At 44.5% G+C, this 22,589-nt stretch overlaps 1 protein-coding gene across 3 annotated transcripts in view; it reads right to left on the bottom strand.

Moving 5' to 3' along the window:
• Positions 1-19,641, bottom strand: part of G3BP2 (G3BP stress granule assembly factor 2) — a 52,991-nt gene extending 33,350 nt beyond the window's left edge. For 2 of the 3 annotated variants that reach the window (XM_083179150.1, XM_083179152.1), the window contains exons 1-4: positions 19,398-19,641; positions 11,640-11,745; positions 4,032-4,150; positions 3,458-3,539 (exon numbers count right to left, since the gene is read on the bottom strand). In XM_083179150.1, the coding sequence (XP_083035276.1) occupies positions 3,458-3,539; positions 4,032-4,150; positions 11,640-11,672 (234 nt within the window). In that variant the 5' untranslated portion in view covers positions 11,673-11,745; positions 19,398-19,641. The remainder of the gene's footprint in view (positions 1-3,457; positions 3,540-4,031; positions 4,151-11,639; positions 11,746-19,397) is intronic. The other variant, XM_083179151.1, reaches the window with a different exon arrangement.
• Between the last annotated feature and the right edge of the window lie 2,948 nt (positions 19,642-22,589).

Raw genomic sequence — 22,589 nt, 5'->3', positions numbered from 1 at the left:
ATTGTGGAAACTTCTTTTTCATTTGTGAGCTCAAATGAAGAGAAAGTGCCAGAGGGTTCAGGTGGGGGGGAAGAGAGAGTAAAGCTGTGTACACATGGGGGCGATTTTAGCACATATCGCTGGCAATATGGTCGCTGAGCAACCATATTGCCAGTGATTTCATGTGCTGTGGGAGATAAATTGCTAAGAGCGCGCTCCCAGTGCCAGCCCTTCATGGTCGCAGAAGCACGCTCCTCCGATTATGGCTAAAAATTGCTGGTGCACAATGCACTGTGCACCAGCAATTTCTAGTCAAAATGAGGTAGAGACAGAATAGCTTGCAATTTTCAGCCAAAATCGCTGGTCGCTGATGAACAGTACACTGAGCAATATATTGCAAGTACACTGAGCAATATACTGTATTGCAGAGCAATTTTAAGCCAAAATCGCTTAGCGACCAGATCACGCCATGTGTACACAGCTTTAGAGTTTATGGAAGAGCACACCATTTCATCTCGGATGTTATATATCTTGTCCTTAAAGTACAGTAGGATGCAAGTTCTTGTGCAATGATGGTAGCCGATGGGGGAGGGAGGGTACAGAAGAGACTTAGGGGGAAATTTAATAGGATGATTCAGAAAGTGAGAGATTTGGTAAGAAATCTCCAATGATTGCTGCTTTAAAAAAAACTGGAGATTTCTTACCAAATCTCTCATTTTCTGAATCTCTCATCTATTAAATTTCACCCAAAATGTGTTAAAAAGTCGCTTAGGGTTGGTGCCATGCGAAGAGATGAGAGATTGGAAGTACGTTTGTTTGGCAGTGTCCAAAGCATTGCGGTAGGAGTGGTAGATAAGACTTATATGTGAGTAAATTAGTCCTATAACGAGATTTACGCCATTGGCGTTCTACTTTACGTGACTCAGTTCGTAGTGGTCTTGTCATTTTGGTGTGCCAAGGCTGGCATCTAAGCCTGCGGGGGGGTGTAATGGGTAGCTGGAGCCACTTAATCAAGGGCTATTTCAAGAGTCTGGTACAGGTGGGAAACAGCAGAGTCGGGAGAGGTAAGTGTAGGAATTAGAGAGAGCAGTTGTTGCAGAGAGGTGGAAAGCGAATATTAAGCCTTCCTCCTAAAACTTTAAAGGAGCACAAAGTCTAAGATACAAATGAAGTTTATAAAAGATCTTATCATTGTTATATACACTTAGTAATTAGGAAAACCAGTACATGGTACTCAATCCAAATATATGAGCAGCCAATCCCGTGACAGCAATTTATTGCATAAAGCATTCCGCAGTCAGTAGATCACGCCTGTATTGCTGTTCATTAACACCAAGGCTTAATTATTCAGTTATGTGACAGACAGGGCCAATTGAGGCTTGGAGTCCCTGCCAATAAATTGCTACATATTAAAAGTAATACCCCTTTCACACTAACAAATATTTCCCGGGTTATTACACATGAACGTGCAAAAACCCAGAAAATGGTCAGTGTGGCAGTCCCGTTCACTGTACTGTAAAGGTGCCACTGCGAGATGACAGCATCCCACCCCGCCCGGCTTTAGGTTTGGTCGAGTAATCTGAAAGCACTAGCAAGCCAGGTCAAAAATCCTGGGTGCGACCTCGGCTTCCCTATGTGAATGGGGTATTACTGAGAGATAACACCTCCTAGAGGGGATAATGGATCTTGAGTAATTTTTTTAAGCAACTATGGATTTGAGCTCCCTAAACACTATCATCCCCCATGAAGATAGTGTAGAGGCAGTTAAGTATGGCCCTTATATCAAGCATTGCCTAAGGTGGCCATACTTAAGGAGCCCATACACGGTACATTTTGTACCGTGTGAGGCAATGCGCCCTCCCGTGCATCGCGCGGTGCAATAAGTATGTGCTGCCCATACTTTGTACGAATTTGCATCACATCTAGTTCAAAATGCAGTGCTTTAGCACATTGCATGCGTTTTGAATTGGATGTGATCTAGTTTAAAACGCCCGGTGTGCATTGCACAGTGTATGGGTGGCATTATGCTCTCCCATTGAGCAGTTACATTTTAAAAAATTTCCGTAAGATTATTAGTAACCATTTCTTCTTGATTTAAGTCTTGCTTATTTCTGTTTGTAATGCCGTATACAAAATGTTTTACAAATTTAATTTTTATCGATTGCTGTATACAATGATGCAGATCTTTAATAAAAAAAAAAAAAAGTTACCATTTCACGGAAAAGGAGGAGATCTTTACAGTTATCTGGTACAGCCATAGGATCAACTTTAGCACCACTATATGCTAATATTTATATGGCAGATTTTGAGCAGCCCTATATTACATATTTTATACTACCGGTGATTCATCGACAAAGTATTTATTATATGCCAGCGATGAGCAATCTTTTCATGATGTGGTAGAAAGTTTTAATACCTTGAACTGTCCAGTAAAAGTTACATCAATTGGTAAGTCCTAGATTAACTTTATGGATGTCACGGCATTTAGGAAAACAATTGCAGGAAATTGCCAATACCCTTTATAGGAGACAGACACGTGCTTATATTAGTAACTACCATCATGCTACCCTGAAAAGCAAGCTACCTGTTTCTCAATTCATGAGAATCTTCAGAAATAATTCAGAGGATTTGTAGAGATGCTACAAGAATTAAGCTATAAAGAAATGCCTCAGTCAAAATAATTGTATAAATAATGAAAAGAAAAAAAAAAGGAAAATAGTTTTAAAGATACAGAACAAATTATATGACACAAAGTGGATTCAAGTTCAATGGTCAGTGAAGAAAAAAATTGGCCTTTGCTGCAATCTGACCCAGAATTGGGTAGAATAAAGAACAGATCACCACTCATGTGCATTAAGCAGGGTCTGAACTTGAACGATCTATTGTACAGGACAAGTACACTGAGAAAAATCCAGGTGCGGATACCTGGCTTTCAAGAAAGAATGGATGCTATCAGTGTTTAGGGTACACAACTTTCAGAACCTTGATGACCGGCAGTTTGTTTCCGCATCCATAGACAGGGAATTTGATTAGTGGGTATTTAGGGAGACTTAGGGCTAATGGTCAAGGTTTGTCAGTTCATTCTATTGTGGCGGTGCCAACATTACTAAGGCCATGTTGCCGTGGTAGAAACGTTGACTAGCCATGTGAAAAGCCCTGGTGAGTGCAATCTTTATCGGATAACTCCTGGGAGAGATTTCCTCATCCCAATACAGGACTTCTTAATGATTTCCGGTCATGATTAGGTCATCATGCACTCGCTATGTCTTAGAGACAGGAACTGTAAGGGGGAACTTGACCATGAGTACATGTGGTGCTTAAGACAAGACACACATCCTTAGCAACATGGGTGTTAATATAATCTACTCCACTAATTTAGGTCGGATAAGTACAGGCAAAATGATAATAAATAGACAAAAAAATAATAATAAAGGCTTTCAGAAAAAAATAAATACATATATCATTATTTGGAACATACCGCCTGACCATACACAGCTTCTTGTGGTTTTCCACTGGGATCCAGCCCCCCATGCACGTAAGAAGAATTCCTTCCATAAAACCTGTATTTTAAAAGAGGCAAAAACATGTATTAAAAATCCATGCAAACATAACTGATCAAAATAAAATAAATTTAAAGTTAATGTTTGAGAGGAGAGATACCCTTTTTTTTATTATTATTATTGTTTTTATTTAGCTCTTGACAATACCATTGCAGTTCTTTACCATCCTGACCAATCTGAGAAACATCCTCACTACAACTAGATCTACTCATGTACTGAAGAATTAGGAGGTGCTAACTTTGTGGACTAACTATAATTAAAAGTAAGGCTAACAATCCTCACAAACCCAGGACCATGGTGCCTAACTCCCTGATAGCCATTCCTAGTGTGAAATCAGGACAAGTGTTCTAGTCTGACCGCTGCCGTTTGGGAGGGGGGAGGGGGAATGGGGCTTGGCTGCAATATATTGTTAAGTGACATATCAATTTAAAGCAATGTGCCATTCCCAGATTTCTTTTCTTACTAATACATTTGAATAGAAACAACTTGTACCTGTGCAAAAAGTCTGGTGCTTTATTTAGAAGAGTGTAGTATTGTCTGACGAACTCCCGCCCTACAAGCAGGGGACTTGGCTTCTCCATCACCATTTCTTTGGTACAGGAAGTGATATGCTGAAATAAAAAGAATTGTTTTAGTATTCTACAAAGCAGAATATGAAGCAAACAAACACAACAGAAATTTTACAGATCCCAGAAATGTTTTTCAGAGGATGCTTAAGTCAGCACAGCTTGGAAATTCTTGCAATGGTGGTACATGCACAATTAAGCTTTATCTCCAACTCACACAATGGTGCAACTCAAAATCAACGGACTTGTGGAATCAACCACGATTTCAGTATTTTACCAATATAGGGGTGACCTGATCGCAAAGGTGCTTTTTTTCTCAAATTGATAAAACCTGTTGCTCTGCAGGTGGGGCAAAGTTAACATGCGCAGAGTCAAGTCCCATACACACTAGAGGATATAGCAAAAGATATCGCTCAGAAAGGGCTTTTTGAGTGAGTGTGTGTGTGTATATATATGTATATACACACACACACACATATATACTGCATGTTTAGCAGGTCCAGATTACATCACTGAAATATAAATCGCCAACAGATATTCAGTGTGTACTCACAAAACCACCTGCGGACTATATAGTCAACTATATCAGCATCGGATAGTGTATATGGAGCTTTAGATTTGTGTGGAGTGTGTTGAAATAAATCTAAATTACATTGAGGGATTGAAATGGCCCTTTTCACACTGCCCCAGGTTATTGGTTCGCTGTGAAAGGGGTATTACAGAATTATTATTTTTTTTTTTTCATATAAACCAAACACACCAAAGGGATTCTTGGTAAGCAACATGACAAAAGTCAGCTTTTTTTTACCTCTGAAGACACAGGCAGGATAGTCACTAGATCGATTTTTCACTTTTTTTTTTTTTTTTTTAGCCAGCAGGCGGTATTTCATGACCCACCATGCACTACTGTGTGGTGGGAGAACCGTGGCCAAAGCATAACAGCGAGCCAAGCAGTACACTTAAGACTGTACTTTTGTATTGTCACAGCGCCAGCCTACACTTCGTTTTCAGCATAGGCCAACGGCTGCCTAGTGTAGTCAGCATAGTGTCCCCGCGGCAGCCCTGTGTAATGAGTGTAGTGACCCCTTCAGGCAGCGTAGTCACCGTTCTGTCCCCGCGAGCTGCAGCTCTGTCCCCAGCAAGCACCTCTCACACGGCGCTGGCAACCGCCAAATCCCATGCGCTGGCAGATGCCGGCAGAGAGGCGCTCCATCTGCTTGAGACGCACGAGCGTCTCCGACGCTTGAGCGTCTCAGTAATTCTAGCGGCAGGGTCTTTCTTCAGAAAGACGGACAGGGTTAGGTAGCATGTGCGTCTCCTGCACAAAGTGCGATGCTGTGTGCAAGTGCGTCTCGTGCACAGTAAAGGACGCATTTGGCAGGGCTTCATGTTACATACTGGCAAATGACTCCATTTCGAACCCCCACTATCCACACCAGCCCGAAGCATGGCGAGCGCACGCAGTACGCGTCTTCCCAACCTGTTCATACCCCCACTATCCACGTCGGCGTGGAGAGGATTTTATAAAGGGTGTCGAGCACAGCGAGCCTGAAGTGTGGTGAGTGCAGTGAGGGGACGTGGATTACATGTCAAGTAATCCGCGTCCGATCACTTAATAAAAATCAACTCTCGCCAACGTGGATAGTGGGGGTATGAACAGGTCGGAGGATGCGTACCGCGTGCGCTCGCCACACTTCAGGTTGTAATGGATAGTGGGGGTATGAACAGGTCGGAGGATGCGTACCGCGTGCGCTCGCCACACTTCAGGTTGTAATGGATAGGGGGGGTATGAACAGGTTGGAGGATGCGTACCGCGTGCGCTCGCCACATTTCAGGTTGTAATGGATAGTGGGGGTATGAACAGGTCGGAGAATGCGTACCGCGTGCGCTCGCCACACTTCAGGTTGTAATGGATAGGGGGGGTATGAACAGGTTGGAGGATGCGTACCGCGTGCGCTCGCCACATTTCAGGTTGTAATGGATAGTGGGGGTATGAACAGGTCGGAGAATGCGTACCGCGTGCGCTCGCCACACTTCAGGTTGTAATGGATAGTGGGGGTATGAACAGGTCGGAGAATGCGTACCGCGTGCGCTCGCCACACTTCAGGTTGTAATGGATAGTGGGGGTATGAACAGGTCGGAGAATGCGTACCGCGTGCGCTCGCCACACTTCAGGTTGTAATGGATAGTGGGGGTATGAACAGGTCGGAGAATGCGTACCGCGTGCGCTCGCCACACTTCAGGTTGTAATGGATAGTGGGGGTATGAACAGGTCGGAGAATGCGTACCGCGTGCGCTCGCCACACTTCAGGTTGTAATGGATAGTGGGGGTATGAACAGGTCGGAGGATGCGTACCGCGTGCGCTCGCCACACTTCAGGTTGTAATGGATAGTGGGGGTATGAACAGGTCGGAGAATGCGTACCGCGTGCGCTCGCCACACTTCAGGTTGTAATGGATAGTGGGGGTATGAACAGGTCGGAGAATGCGTACCGCGTGCGCTCGCCACACTTCAGGTTGTAATGGATAGTGGGGGCGTTTCAGGATCACATTCGCATCTGTCATGTCAGGCAGGTTAATATGGTCACTACACTAACTTTGTAAGCCGCGAAGTGCAGACTACGCTGGCTGCAGTAACACAACACTGATACGGACAGGGACACTATAACTACGTAACGGTCGCCATGATAATATACAAGTACCCTTAACTGCACTTTGTCCAAGTAAAAAAAAAAAAAATTGACCTTTTGACTTTCGACCTTCCCATTGTCGACTTAATGCTTGTGTCGACCTTCCAACCTTAGCCATGTCGACCTATTTCAGGTGTCTATCCAAGCCCTGTCTACCTTCTGGCTGTGCAATAGAGTACATCTCTGAATCAGGCCTAAAAAGTATAAAAAGTTTTGGTGAATCCTTGCAACTTTCATCTACGGTAAATATGCACTCCTTTTCCTCAAAGCTCATACTCTACAGAATATCAAGAAAGAAGCATTAAAGGTGATTTCAGTTTGGCCAAGCTATCTGTTCTTTCCCACAGCTTCAGGAATACTTCCAGAACAGTCGTAGACTTTGCCACTTCAGTCAGATCTATAGCATCAAGGACCAATTCCAAGTTAGAACCTAAACATTCCTGAGCATGGAGGGCATGGTAATTGAGTATCATTATACAAATGCAGGGAAGCTCCGGTAAATGTTAAAGCCAGAAAAAAAAAAAAAAAAAATCTATCTAGATATTTTTTGCTAAAAGATGAAGGCGAAAATAAAAGCCCATACACACCAGGCGATTTTGAGTGGAAAGCAGCTCAGTTTTGTAATTTGAGCTGCCTTCAGCTCAAAAGCCGCCCAGTGTGTACAGACCAGCGATGCACGCATCATTGCTGGCGGCTGACGTTCGTCTGCTGGTATTACCAAGAGATGAGCGATGCTGTGGACAGCTTTCCATAGAGTGCTGTTATGAAAAGTCCTCCAACCCCCCCCCCCACCCCCCCCCCCCCCTCCAGTAGTTGAGCACCTACAGTGCCTTGCAAAAGTATTCACCCCCTCAGCTTTTTAACCATATTGTGACATTATAACCTGTAATTTGAATGTTTAATTCACCTGAATTTTATGTAATGGATCTGCACAAAAGTCAAATTTGGTGAAGTGATAAAAAAATAAAAAAGTATATAAAAAGAATTTGTAAAAATAACAATCTGAAAACTGGCATGTGCATAGGTATTCATCCCCTTTGCTATGTAACCCCTCAAAAGTTCAGGTGCAACAAATTACCTTTAGAAGTCCCAAAATTATTGAAATGAATTCCACCAGTGTGCAATCTTATGGTGTGTACACACGGTGAGATTCCTTTGCTATTCGAATAAGATTCAATTGCTATGCAATTTTTGCTAACTCATGTCCTAGTTACATTTAATTTACACTATCTACATCCAATTTGCACTATATAGTCATTGTTGCACTGTCTATTCGGCTCTTCGATTTCAGCCGAATGGGAGCACGCATTGGCATCAAATCTGGATAGAAAGCTTAAAAACATGTGATATGTCCTTTCGATGTCTATGTGATCCAGATTCGATTTGGATAATAAAGTAAAAATGGAATGTCAAGTGGAATGTGAAAAGATATTATAATTTAGTAAATCTTGAAATATACACTGGACTATTAGGCTCTTATTAGAAATGTATTAAAAAATTAAGTTGTAATAAGATATTTTAAATTATTTTATAAGCTGCAGGCCTCTAGTGTGTTGATGCCCACAAACTAAATATTTTGGCACTGCTTAGACCAGGCATGTCCAACCTGCTGCCCTCCAGATGTTGTGAAACTACACATCCCAGCATGCCTTGCCATAGTATTGCTATTAGGGAATGCTAAAACTATTGCAAGGCATGCTGGGATGTGTAGTTTCACAACATCTGGAGGGCCGCAGGTTGGACATGCCTGGCTTAGACTCTCAGGTACAAGCAGTGTCAATTTATGCAAATAGAAATAGGTATGGAAGCACTGCGCTGAATTTATTGTCCTTACACCATGTATCAATTCACGTGACCAACCAGTTTAATACAAAAATAATATTTATTTATAAATTCAAATACTAATTTATTATGATGGCCATCACAAATTAAAATATGCTTATTGAATACATCAAAATATGATAATTTCAGAAAGACATTTAATGAAACATATTTGACTAATTCATAAAACTGTTTCAATGACAATCCACACAGTAATATATATTCAGTTCAGGTTTTGCACCTGCACAGGTCCTCAGAATTGTGCCAGGTTAAAAAAAAGTCACTTTTAAATATATTGGATAGATGAAAAGATGGTACAAAGTGTGCCGCAAATAGCCCCTGTGGTACCGGGCTCACGATACTCACAGCAGGGGTCCCAGTGACAGTAATGAGTGGGAAGGTGAGCGGTGTCCTCCTTATCCTTGCCGTCTGCTGAGTAGGGCCAGGCCGGCTCTGACAAGCGCGATACGGTGTTTCTCACCCGCCTGCGTCAGACAGATATAGGCGGGTAAGAGACGCCGTGTCGCGCTTGTCAGAGAGCCGGCCTGGCCCTACTCAGACAGCAAGGATACGGAGAACACAGCTCACCTTCCCGCTCGTTACCATCACTGGGACCCCTGCTGTGAGTATCGTGCACAGCGGCTATTTACGGCACACTTTGTACCATCTTTTCATCTATCCAATATATTAAAGTGACTTTTTATCCGGGCACAATTCTGAGGACCTGTGCAGGTGCGAAACCCGAACTGGATATATATTACTGTGTGGATTGTCATTGAAACAGTTTTATGAATTAGTCAAATATATGTTTCATTATATTTCTTTCTGAAATTATCATCTTTATGTATTCAATACGCATATTTTAAATTTGTGATGGCCATCATAATAAATTTGTATTTTAATTTATAAATAAATATTTTTGTATTAAACTGGTTGGTCACGTGAATTGATACATGGTGTAAGAACAATAAATTCAGCGCAGTGCTTCCATACCTATTTGCATAATTTAGTAAATGATCACTTGTCACAGTAATAATTTTTTTCACGTAGTTTACAATAGTGATAAACCTTAATAATTCACTCTAGGATAGTTGTGCTCTATAACATTAAAAAGCTGTTTTCTCTTGTCGTCTATTCTTCCTGCCAATGGTGTAGATGAGGGAGTGGGTGGAAAAAACACTTACCAGAGATCCAACATCAAAATAAGGAAATCCGTATAAGCATTCATTGAGAAAGCCACCTACCACAGCGAATTTAATAGTTTCTTGTTAACGAATGCCTATGTAAATGTATGTCTATAGTGCTACCACATCTATATTTGTTCTTTGAGCAATATGCAACCGTGTCTTAGAGATGGATCAGCAGTTTGTGTGTTACGTGTGATATATGTGGATTTGTATAAGAGAAAATCAAATAAAGATTATATATTTTTTTTTAAATAAAATGCCAAATGGTACCGTGTATACACAGCATTAGTGTCATAAGAGCATCACCAAATCCCTCATCTTCAAATGTAAAGAACATGTACACAACAAAATGGTCAATAGAGGGCAGCCCACCATAACTGAGACCAGGAAAGGAGGGCATTAATCAGAGGCAGCACAGAGACCAAAAGGGAACCCTGAAGGGGCTGCAGAGTTCCACAGCAGAGACTCGTGTATCTGCACATGGGACCACAATAAGCCATACACTCTATAGAGCTGGGCTTTATGGAAGAGTGGCCAGAAAATAGCCATTACTTAGTGTTAAAAAAAAGGAATGTTTAGAGTTTGCAAAAAAGGCATGTAGACGACTCCCTTAAAGCAACACTCAAGTGGTTTAAGGGAAACATTTAAATATGTTGGAATGGCCTAGTCCAGTGGTTCCCAAACTGTGTGCCGTTGCTCCCTGGGGTGCCTCGGGACACATGCAGGGGTGCCGCGGCTTGGTGGTCCAGGACCAACTCAAATTATTAATGGTTAATTATTTAGGAGCAAAACCAGTGCTGGTGGCTGCCAATCATAGAATGTGTACAAACAGAAGCAAATCCTGCCCTTTACCACATAACTGCAGCTAAGAATCGCATATAAACCCAATCTAATTAATTTTTTTGGACCTAGGGGTGCCGTGAAAAAAATTCTGATTCTCTAGGGTGCCGTGAATCAAAAAAGATTGGGAACCTCTGGCCTAGTCAAAGCCCAGATCAATTTAATTGAGAATCTGTGGTCAGACTTGAAGATTGCTGTTCACAAGCAAAAACCATGCAACATGAAGGAGCTTCAGTTTTGCCTTAAGGAATGGGCCAAAAACCCAGACTTATTCAAAGAAACTTGCAACTGTAATTGCTGCAAAAAGGTGGCTCTACAATGTACTGACTTTAGGGGGGTTGTAGGCATGTTCTGTGAATGTGGTGATAGATAGACCTGGGTCGAGGTGTGGTGTGAAAGCACCACAGCTTATAACCGGGTCGACCAACCTGGCAATTCAATCAAAGTTATAAAAAGAATTAAACCTGGGTCGCCCTCTCCATAACAGGTGACCCGGGTTTAATGTGGAAGCAGTGGACCCAGGTCAGTCCCAGGGTTGCAATCCTGGAACCAACCCTGCTTTGCAATGTGAAAGGGGTATCAGAAAGTATGCACCCTTGATCATGTATTATAGCACCCAATCAGATCACATACGACAATTTGGTTTTGTTTGTTCTAGCATTTATGCGGTTTATGTATACATACTACCAAGCTTTCTCTCAAATATATATCTGCCGATGCTCCTTGTGTTTGTGCACATGTAAATCTATAGAGGGGGGATTCAGGCATCTCCCCCCCACTAGGGTTCCACAAATCTTAGCAATTCAAGTCTGCAATTTATTTCTTCTTACAGACTCCAGTGGTGCTAGAAGAAATGTGGCATCCAAGTCAGCACTTTGTCGCCCGAAACAAGGCTTTAGCAGGGTTTAGACATTTTACACTGCTAAACCCTGTCTGTTTGGGCATGACAAGCACTATATGCAATGGTAGGAGAGACTGATTATTCATCTGTGCCCACCTTGAGATCCCTATCAGCAGGGATGATGGACATGATGACAGCAAAGTAGTAGGCAGAAACTGCCAGCCAGTATCCTACTTGTCGGTCAGTTGGGGGAACGTTCCACCTAAATTTGAGGGGGAAAAATAAAAAAAAATAAAACATGTTGGACTGACCGCTTTGATACCTTTTTTTCCTGTGACACAAGGTGGTGCCAATTTGGACTTCATGTTTAAAATATTTTATTTTCATATATCATGTATGCATTTGTTTGGTGATTAAACAATAGTTGATAATAGGCCACAACATTTGGATAAGTGTCATTAAGGGGTGGTAGTTGCCTCCTACAAATACATGGAAAAAGTAGTAAAGATAGCATTGAATGTTGATCACCTGAAATTAAATAGTTATGGGCCTCGGCATTTCAAAAGGCAGACACTCAACCTTTCAAATGTGCCCTAAATGTATGGAATATCTGCCTTCATCTTTGACTTCCAAGATTTTCCTGCCCTGTAGGCAATACTGCAACAACATCTAGGTGGGTACCTTGTTTTAAAGGGGTGGTTGAGGAACTAACCTAATATTGTTTCACAGCATTTCATGATCATCACCATTGCTGTTTTCGATCTCTACCTAAATAGTTAAAATAGTCCAGAACAACTAGATATCCTACCTGTGTTGTCTAGGTTTTGTAGGACAACTTGAAAAAATTCTCAAACTGCCAGAAGTCACATTACCTGCCATCCAGGAAGATTTCTTTTTCCTGTGCCTACACTACTCAAGCAGTTAATGCATATGTAGTCCGGAGACCATTAAGAATTTCAAGGAACTCCCAACACTTCAGGTTCTCCTGATGTCATGGTATAGTAAGACATTCTAGTTTGGGCCACTTTAGATCATTTAAAAAAAATGAACATCTTTCTAGCAGCATACCTCAACTTGTGGTGACCTACATGTTCTGGTTTTTTAACTGTATGGTCAATGCCAGAGGTTTCCAAATGTGGTCAATGCACCACAACAGTACAGGTTTTAAGGCTACCCATGGTAAGGCACATGACTTAATTTGTAACTAAAATTCTATACAAACTGGGCAATAAATTAAGAGATATTGCTCATTTTAGCCCTTCTGAGTGTTATAACTCATTTTATCGCCTGTGCATTTTATTGTCCAGTGTGTATGCTGCATTCAGCAACCAATGCCCGCTCACGCAGGTAATTAACGACTCCCTCCGGCATCTGTTCATGCGGATAAATAAGGAAGTGGAAAATTAAATAGAGAGCCATGACTCTCGCAAGTTTATATGTACTTATCGATGCCAGCAACCCACCAGGTGTGTTCTGGCCATTAGAAACATAGGGCTAGTTTCAATTGTTTACGTGCTGGCAGCCAATAGAAAGCACACAATAGAGCTATTTAAAATGTAGCACTGTTTCAGCGTGTCAGGCTGACGGCTCCATTTACACTTGCACCACCCCAGCTAGCGGAAAGCTACAAAAGGTTTTGTTTGAGCGTGCAATCAAGACTTTATGTGGCGCTCTATTACTTTGGTCAGGTTTAGCTGCTATGTGTGGCTAAACCCGACCATAAAGGGAACGATCACTAGAAAAAAAAAAAAAAATCATCAATTGTTTATTGCCCCACGATCTTCCATCCCTTTAAATGGATCAGGTGCGATATGACAATTTAATCTGGCCCATAGAATTTCAAGGCAGAGAAGAAACTTTTCCCATGACGTCTGCCCTAAACACATGTAAACGCTTACGGTACTTGTTTCCTAGAACGGCCACAATCGGGAGTAATCGTGTACCTTAACTTAAGGTACACGATTAACTCGATGGACCCGATTTCCTTTGAAATCAGGTCCATTTTGCCGGAAAAGGCAAAATCGCGTTGATCGCGTCTGTCGCGTGCATTAACATGGCACGCGACCGACGCGATGGACCCGATTTTGCCATAGGGTTCAATATTAAAATATTTTTAACATTGTAATCACGTTCATCGCGTCGGTCTTGTGCCATTATAATGGCACAAGATGCGATTAAGCACATTTTACATAGCTAACAATGGGAAATGGGCCCAATATGGCCCATTTCTCATTGTATATGCCCCCGTCATGCCTATAAATTAATGCCCCCCCCCCCATTGTGAGCGGCACCCCACGATTGACACCAACCCAAAGCGTGGCGAGCGTAGTGAGCCCGTGAGGGGCGGTGGTACGCATCCTCCAACCTTTTCATACCCCCTACTATCCACGTCGGCGTGGAGTTGAGAATATAAAGTGTGGCGAGCGCAGCGAGCCACCGACCCCCGCACGGGGACGTGTATACCTGTGAAGTAATGCGCGTCCGCTCGCCGCGCCGGCCACACTTTATATTCTCAACTCAACGCCGACGTGGATAGTAGGGGTATGAAAAGGTCAGAGGACGCATACCGCCGCCCCTCGCTACGCTTCGGGTTGGCGTCAATCGTGGGGTGCAGTTCACAATGGGGCCATTTGAGCCATCAGGGGGGTTAAAATTGGGGTCTGGGGACAATTTTACATTGAATCCAATGTAAAATAGGGTCCCAAGGACCCTATTCACATTTGATTCAGTGTAAAAATCGGGTCCATCGCGTCGGTCGCATCGCATGCACGCGATTTTTCCGACCCGATCAAAATCGGTGTGGCCGTTCTAGGAAACAAGTACCACACTTACATATTAGGGTTAATTTTTTATGTTAAGTGCCAATTAACGTACCAGTATCTTTTTGGGGCATGGGAAGAAACTGGAGTACCCATTGAACCTATAACCTCACGGAGGCAGTAATGCTAACATTTACACAGCCCATAAATACATATAAAAGTTCTTAAGGACTATTGTAAAGAATGGTTATATGGCTCCTAGTTTTTACAAAGATTTGTCGATCCCTTACATAAGTAGTTGTAACATTTTACATGGAACTGAGTGGCTCATGCACATGGACCCCTCTTCGACATGATATGTTCTGAAATATACTGTAGTACCAGGGAGTTGTAAGTCTCTTTTGGTGAGAAATAGGCACATGAAATGCACAGAACCTCAGTTTGATATAGAATCAGTGCACAAGCAGTGATGGCCTGAAAACCTTGGGTGTGCCTTGAGTACGGTGTTTGAGAACCACTGCTCTATCACATAGTGGTTCTCAAGGCACAAGCTACAAAGTATATGCCTTTCACATCGCACCTAATTACTGGGTACAAGCCGGTTTCTTGATGGTTCAACCCGGTAATTAGTGCGATGTGAAAGGGGTTACCGGGTCCCACAAATGGGTAGCAACTAGGGAAGCCAATCCCGGGGCATTTTTTCAATCCCGGAATTCGGGATTGAAAAATGCCCAATCCCGGGATCCTTTATACAAAAACCCGGCCCGGCCGCCCGCATATTTACTTACAGTTGCGGTGCGGCCGGGCGGGTGGGCGATGGAGCTGGGGGTTTAGGCAGTAAAATACAGCCTGGGTGGGTGGGCGTCCGGCGCTGGTATGGGGGTCCAGGAAGAGGCGATGGCAGACAGGCAGCCTGGGTGGGCGGTATTATGAAGGCGGCGGGAGGTCAGCGCGGCCGCGGTGCACGCAGGATGCGGCTGCTGTTATGTGGCCTGCGCAGCGTGACCTCTGACGCCGCCACGCTGCGCAGAGCCGCACTGCCCGGGACGGGAGAAGCCGGGCAGCGTCTGAGCACTAGCTCAGACGCTGCCCGGCATTAGACTGCGCATGCGCAGTCTAATCCCAAAATCCTGGGATTGGAAACTCCAATCCCGGGATTGAAATCCCAGCATTTTAGGGGCCAAATCCCGGGATCCCGCCGATCCCGATCCCGGGATTGGCCACCCTAGTAGCAACATGACAATACGAACCAGTAAAAGAGAAGGGTTCTTACCGTTTTGTTGCAGTGCAGTGTGAACGGGTTAAACGGTTCGAGCGACCAGTTTCCCGTTCACACTATGGAGGAGGCAGTACTTGGAGCAGCACCAGCTTTAAGTGTTGCCTCCTCCCCTGCCATTGACGATGCCAGCGAACCGGCAATATTGTACTGATCCCATTAGTACTGATCGCTCTGTGTGTATGCCCTGCAGAGATGCGCGGTACCTCGCTTCGCTATCGCCTGCAGGGAAAGACAGTGGTTGGATATAAAAACAATAAAACAATAGGCAAAGCCCCGCTCAGTACACAGCATGGCCAGATGCATCGCGGGTGTAACACGATGTGCGCTGATCGATCATGCTTAAGCTTGTCGCTCAGCAACAGCCAGGTCGTCACATCTGTATGCCCCTTAACAGCTAAAGTTGAAATTGTGTTTTATATTGGATTTTTAAAACATTTCATTTACTACTACAGAGCAGGGCTGCTGGTATGAGCAGGGGGGGGGGGGGGGGGCTGGAGACGCTGCGGGGGACACAGGCGGCATAGAGCCGGGAGCTGTCAGTGCTAGAAAAAAAAAAGCCTATACAATGAATTGCTGACTGGCTGAGAGAGCGCTCAGCCAATCATAGGTCGCCCATTCATTGTATGGGCTTTTTTTTTGGGTACTTGTGGAGTATCACGGCTCCCATGACCTGCATCGTATGCATATCGTATGCTTAAAATCGCATCGCATGTGGCATACGATGGCATACGATGCGATGCTTTACCGATTTTTGACCATTTTTGCTCAAAAATCGTATGCCATCGAATGGCATCATATGCCATATGTAGTGGCATACGATGGCATACGATGCGATACAATGTTTTACCGATTTTTGAGCATTTTAGCATACGATGGCATCCGATTTTGCACTGAAATGCATCAGAATGCATTGAAATGTGTATTAAAGTAGTGAAATGCCCCCAAATGTCATTTTTCATAGTGCACCACCCCCACTATCAACGTCAACCCGAAGCGTGGCGAGCGCAGCGGTACGCGTCCTACGACCTTTTCATACCCCCACTATCCACGTCGGCGTGGAGTTGAGAATAGAATAGTGTGCGAGCGTAGCGAGCCACCGAGCCCGAAGCGTGGCGAGCGCAACGAGCCCCGCGAGGGGACGCGGATACCTTCACAGCTATACGCGTCCCCTCGCGGGCTTCACAGGTATCCGCGTCCGCTCGCCACACTATTCTATTCTCAACTCCACGCCGACGTGGATAGTGGGGGTATGAAAAGGTCGTAGGACGTGTACGCAAACACCCACATCATTCGATGGTCGCGAACCATCAAATGATGTGGTAGGTGCACGCAAAACTAGTTTTGCGTAGGTTCTTAAGAAGGGAAACATGGCAGGCAGCTGACATCCGGTGATGTCAGTTGCCCGACCCCAGCACCCATGTCACTGGGTTAGTTCCATGGGAACGCCAAGCGTTTTTTTTGGACACACCTATGAAACGCTGGGTGTTCCTATGGGCGTGACTACCCACCACATCCCCATGCCCGCAGCATTGGGTGTGCGCGTGCCCGGCAAACACTTTGCCGTGCCCGTGCACATCCGACACATGCGCAAAACAGAAGTCCGCCATGCGTGCGGAGGACATACTCAATGAAAATAACCTCCCGGATGTCAAACACACGTGATTGACACGATTTCTCCATGGAAGTGGATGAAAAGGGACCAAATCACCATGGATTCGCCGTAGCGTATGAGCATGCTAATACTTTTTTCAGGATCTGCTGATGCAAATATTTTATAGACCCTGTACTTGTCCAGTCTTGAATTAGGCCCCAGTGACTGTGATGTAGTCCCGTGCGTCACCATCGCCCGCAGGGAAAGAGTGATTGTACAGTCTTTCCTGCCAAGATCACTGGGTTATGCCTATAAGCATAGGCAAAACCCTGCTGAGTGCAGATAGCTCAGCACACCGCATGTATGCCACGATGTGTTCTGCGCAATCTTGCTTAAGCAACTCCAGCTCCCGTCACCCCGTGTGCAGCGGCTTTAGGGGGAATACACACGGGGAGATTCTTCCTTATATTCTAAGTGATCCATATAGATTGCTTAAAAATATAGCGCACATTGGGGCAGATGTATTAATCTCTAACAAGAGATAAATGCAAGGGTGATAGAGATAAATGTCCAGCCAATCACGTCCCAACTGCCATGTTACAGGCTGTGTCTGAAAAAAGTAAGTAAGGATATGATTGGCTGGACGTTTATCTCTCTCCATCACCCTTGCATTTATCTCTAGTTAAAGCTTAATTCATCTGCCCCATTGTCCAGTGTGTATGCCCCCAAGTCCAGTGTAAAGGGACACGGGTCAACCCCTTTTACAGCGCCACTGACACGGGCCCACAAGGGAAAAACTTTTGTTTTTGTAGCAGTGTAAAAGGGATATTAACTTTAACTCCACTGGCAGCTCCCCAGGAAGGCTTCCATACAATTTGTGCACTTGATGTGCCATTTTGGACACCCGGGGAGATAATGAGGGAGTTCAAAGGAAGTCTGATGTTAAAAAGCACCAGCAATACGCCGCTGATTGTCCAATTCCTGCACAGCAATGCGCACCAGATCCGATCAGATGTCAAACACCTATGATTTGGGCACTTTTCAAGCAAATTCTTAAGCCGATCTATTGGAATGGGATGAAAACAGGCCAAACCGCACTAGTGTAGGGGGGCCTTCAGATTGTATTCTTGAAGTCATAATTAGCCATGTAGGTACTTGTTTCCTAGCAGGGCGCCTACTAAGCTATTTGCTTAGTGGGCTATTCTACGTAGTGATGCGATCTCAGTAGTTAATTTATTCACTGCACCCTGAGTGAAATCGCATCGCAGATGAGATCAGATCTCAGTAGTTCATATGGTAAAACACCAAAAACAGCAACACTCTCCACATCACTCCGAAGCGTGGCGAGCGCAGCGGAACACATCCTCCGACCTTTTCATACCCCCACTATCCGCATCGGCGTGGAGTTGACTTTATATAGTGTGTTGAGCGCAGCGAGCCCGAAGTGTGGCGAGCCCCGCGGATTACTTTACATGTATTCCGCCTCCCCTCGCCACGCTTCGGGCTCGCCACGCTATTTAAAGTCAAATCCACGCCGCCGTGGATAGTGGGGGTATAAAATGGTCGGAGGATGCGTTCTGCCGCCCCTCGCCACGCTTCGGGGTGACGTGGAGAGTGATTGTGTTTTACCACATGAACTACTGAGATCTCATCTCACGCCACAAAATGCGATTTCACTCAGTGTGCAGTGAATAAAATTAACTACTGAGCGTACATAGGAAATCTGGGCGCCCTGCTAGGAAACAAGTACCGCCATGTATGATATTAACATTGAATAAGATACCTAACGACCAATTTGAGATAAAATGCAGTTTATTTGCATGCATTTATTCTAATTTAGCAGACAGTTATTGCTGTCACCCACAGCAGATTTACGGATCAGCATGCATAAACCAAGAAAGTGACCATAGGAGTCGTGCACTGCCATATAATGCATGTACATAGTAACTAGTGAGCTACAACAATTACTATGTGTGAGGGACTAGCTTCCACTGCACAAACCACCAGTTTTTATTGTCAGTTCTGCATGCGTCGGGTTACCACTATTATGTAGCATCTGCCTGGTGCTTTCATTACCCAGCTACATGGAGGTCACCTGTAGTAACGGGAGGCCAAAGCAGGACGTACAGGAGTTATGTCGCCCCTGGCCTCAGCATCACTCACACACATCCGGGGTTTACCTTAAGAGGGAGATCACCCAGACTCCGGTCTCCTGCTGCAGGCGGTTCCAGGGACACAAAGACACAACAACACGCAGCAGCAATAAGCCGGAGTGTCGCACTCACCTCAGCCAGAGCAGGCGAGACGGCCGCGATGCCCGGACGCAAAAGGAGCCCCTGGCCCCGTGTGACTATACGGACACGATGTTGCGGTTACCCTCGGGCTGCGGGGGGATTATGGCGTCGTGGCGGCGACGTCACACCAGTAGTGACGCAGCAGACAGTCAGGGAACGGAGTCCGCGAGATCAAACCCCAACACCCTTCGCGCTTGTACGTGCTCCCAACAGCGCACGGTAACGCGTGACACCACTCCCCCAGCGACGTCACTGCGCCTAGTCGGGGAGGAGCTATGCGGCTCTCTGCGTGGGGACATACTTGATTGTTATTGTTGTGCTTTTTTTCAGGGTAAAACAGTCATACAGTAAAGCTTTATTGAGTACTAGGTACACTAGGCAGCAGCCGGCCTTCACACACATTGACCACAATGTGCAGTTGCAACTGTTTTTGAACACTAGCAGCTGGAGCATACCAAATTTGCCTTAAATCAAATATTTTTGTTACCTGCCTCATATGGGTGCTTGCATAAATACACCATCTTATAATAACGTGTGCTTATTGCTAAGGGGGGTGTAGGGCGGCACATACTTCAGAATCAGAATCAGAATCATCTTTATTGGCCAGGTATACTTGCGTATGCTTGGAATTTTTTGTGGTAACAGTGCAGCATCAATCAGGGAACACAAAGGGGGTGGGAAGAGAGGCATAAACATACATCACATACATTTCACATGTATCTAGAAAAGTTCGAGTTAGTATTTGGTATGTTCAATATGGTTTAGTTGGTGGACAGCTATTGGGAAGAAGCCTTTTGTAGTTCTTGTCGTCTTTGCTGGGATGGACCTAAAACGTCTGCCTGACGGAAGGGGTTCAAACAGGTTGTGGCCAGGGTGTAGCTTGTCCGCCAAGATCTTTCCTGCACGCTTATTGACCCTGGCTAGGTATAGTTCTTGGACAGTGGGGAGCTCCGCCCCAATGATCTTTTCTGCCATCCTCACCACTCTTTGCAACTTTCGTCTGTCATTCTCGTTTGCTCCTCCGAACCAGATTGTGAGAATGACAGACGAAAGTTGCAAAGAGTGGTGAGGATGGCAGAAAAGATCATTGGGGCGGAGCTCCCCACTGTCCAAGAACTATTCAGCTGGGCATACATCACATGCGGTCCTTTACATTTGGGATGGTTCGCATTTGACCCCTGTTTAAAAGGTCGACAATGAAAAGGTCAACAGGGTCAAGGTCAAAAGGTATGCCGGTCCGACTTCCGACTCAGGTCCGATGCGCACAGGACCGAGAATCGGACCGCTTAGGGGACATCACACTGAATTATATGGAACAATTTGGGCCGATTTCTCAGACCGTTCCATTGTGAAATTGACCCAAATGGAGTTAGTGTATGGGGGCCTTAAATCACAGTCCTCACCAGTATAGCAATGCTAATAAATACATATTTGCCTGTGTAGGGTTATGGTATATTATAGCTGCAGTTAGGGTTGCCACCTCACCCGGATTTCTGGATATCTCCAGGAATCGGTGGCAACCCTCAAGGAGGCTTTTTCAGTTTCCCGAATTCCGAGATTCTTCCGGAATTTGGGTGTCTGAAAAAGCCTCCTGTCCAGCCCTCCACTCTGACTCTGCCCGTGTGCCGACACTGCTGGCTGCCTGCTTCCGGAATAGGATGCACTATTCCCCCGCAGCCTGTAGACCGAGAGACTCGTGAGATGATGATGTCATCATCTCGCGAGTCTGTGTGTGACAGGCTGCGGGGGAATAGTGCATCCGATTCCGGAAGCAGGCAGTCAGCGGCGGCGAGGACAGCCCGGGACCTTTAGACCTGCAAGGCCGGCATCACAACAGCATGACACACCGCAGCGCTTGTGGTGAGTGACAAACAGCGTTTGTGGTGAGTGATAAACCCCGCTCCCCTATATATATATATATATATATATATATATATATATATATATATATATATATATATATATATATGTATATATATAGTGACAGGCCCCGCTCATATATATATATATATATATATATATATATATAACAACAGGCATGTAGATGGCACTCTCAAGATTGTACAAATTCTGCGCGGCGGCAGCAAGGATGAAATAAATGAATCAACACAAGCCTGTGTTGATTCATTTATTTCATCCTTGCTGCCGCCGCGCAGAATTTGTACAATCTTGAGAGTGCCATCTACATGCCTGTTGTTACATCTTTTCTTCTGAAAACGGAAAGGCACCTCAAGTATTTGCACCTATAAGGACGAGTGCCGGGACCCCTTTGTCCTATATATATATACAAAGTGGTACCCGCACTCGCACTTACCGGTGGTCAGCGTGATAAAGCGTGATAAAGATCCCGGACTGGGATCGAAACGTTGGGACAGTTTTGGAAAAACTGACAGCTTAACTTGGTATGTTAAAAAACCTGTTTTTCAATTCTTTATTTTTCAATAAATGTAAAAGTTTTTTTAGTTAAAAACTTGGAGGTGAGTGCTCATTTCCTTCATTGGAGACCTGGACTAATATAATATATATATATATATATATATATATATATATATATATATATATATATATATATATATATATATATATATATATATATATATATATATATATATATATATACAGAACACAAGTGGATATGCGCAAAGCAATACTTATAAATCAGTGAAACCCGTCTTCAGTCAGTAGTGCAGCTCACTCCTGAGAGGCTTTGTCACGGCCTCAAATGGAACACATGTAACAAAAGAAAAGAGGAGCGCACAGGTGAGCAAGATTGAACAGCGTTTACTGGGAACAAAGTGCAGGCTCACATACATTAAGGATAACAGCAGTCAGCATGAGTGGTAATCACCGTCAGCACACCAGTACATCGCACGGACACCGGAGGACATCCAGAGGACCGGCAGAATGGAATTCAGGACAGCGGCGGCGGCGTTCTCCACACACGGACTCAAGACGGACAGGTAACTCTGTGATCAGATTCTGATACGTCGGGTGACCACGCCCCAACGCGTTTCGTCACTGATGACTTCGTCAGGAGGCGTGTCTGAGGTAAGTATGGCAGGGTTTATATATGCCGGCTCAATTAGTAAAATAGTAAACAGCTAATGCCAATCAAGTACAAACAGATGTAACGGAGAGACACATAAAATGCATTATTTTAACACAGTCCAAACGGCAGCAAAA

Source organism: Crinia signifera, chromosome 1 (genome assembly GCF_055691185.1).
Source record: "Crinia signifera chromosome 1, ASM5569118v1, whole genome shotgun sequence".
NCBI classification, from domain to species: Eukaryota; Metazoa; Chordata; class Amphibia; order Anura; family Myobatrachidae; genus Crinia; species Crinia signifera.
The sequence above is the reverse complement of the archived record's forward strand: the minus strand, read 5'-3'. Positions and strand labels throughout refer to the sequence as shown.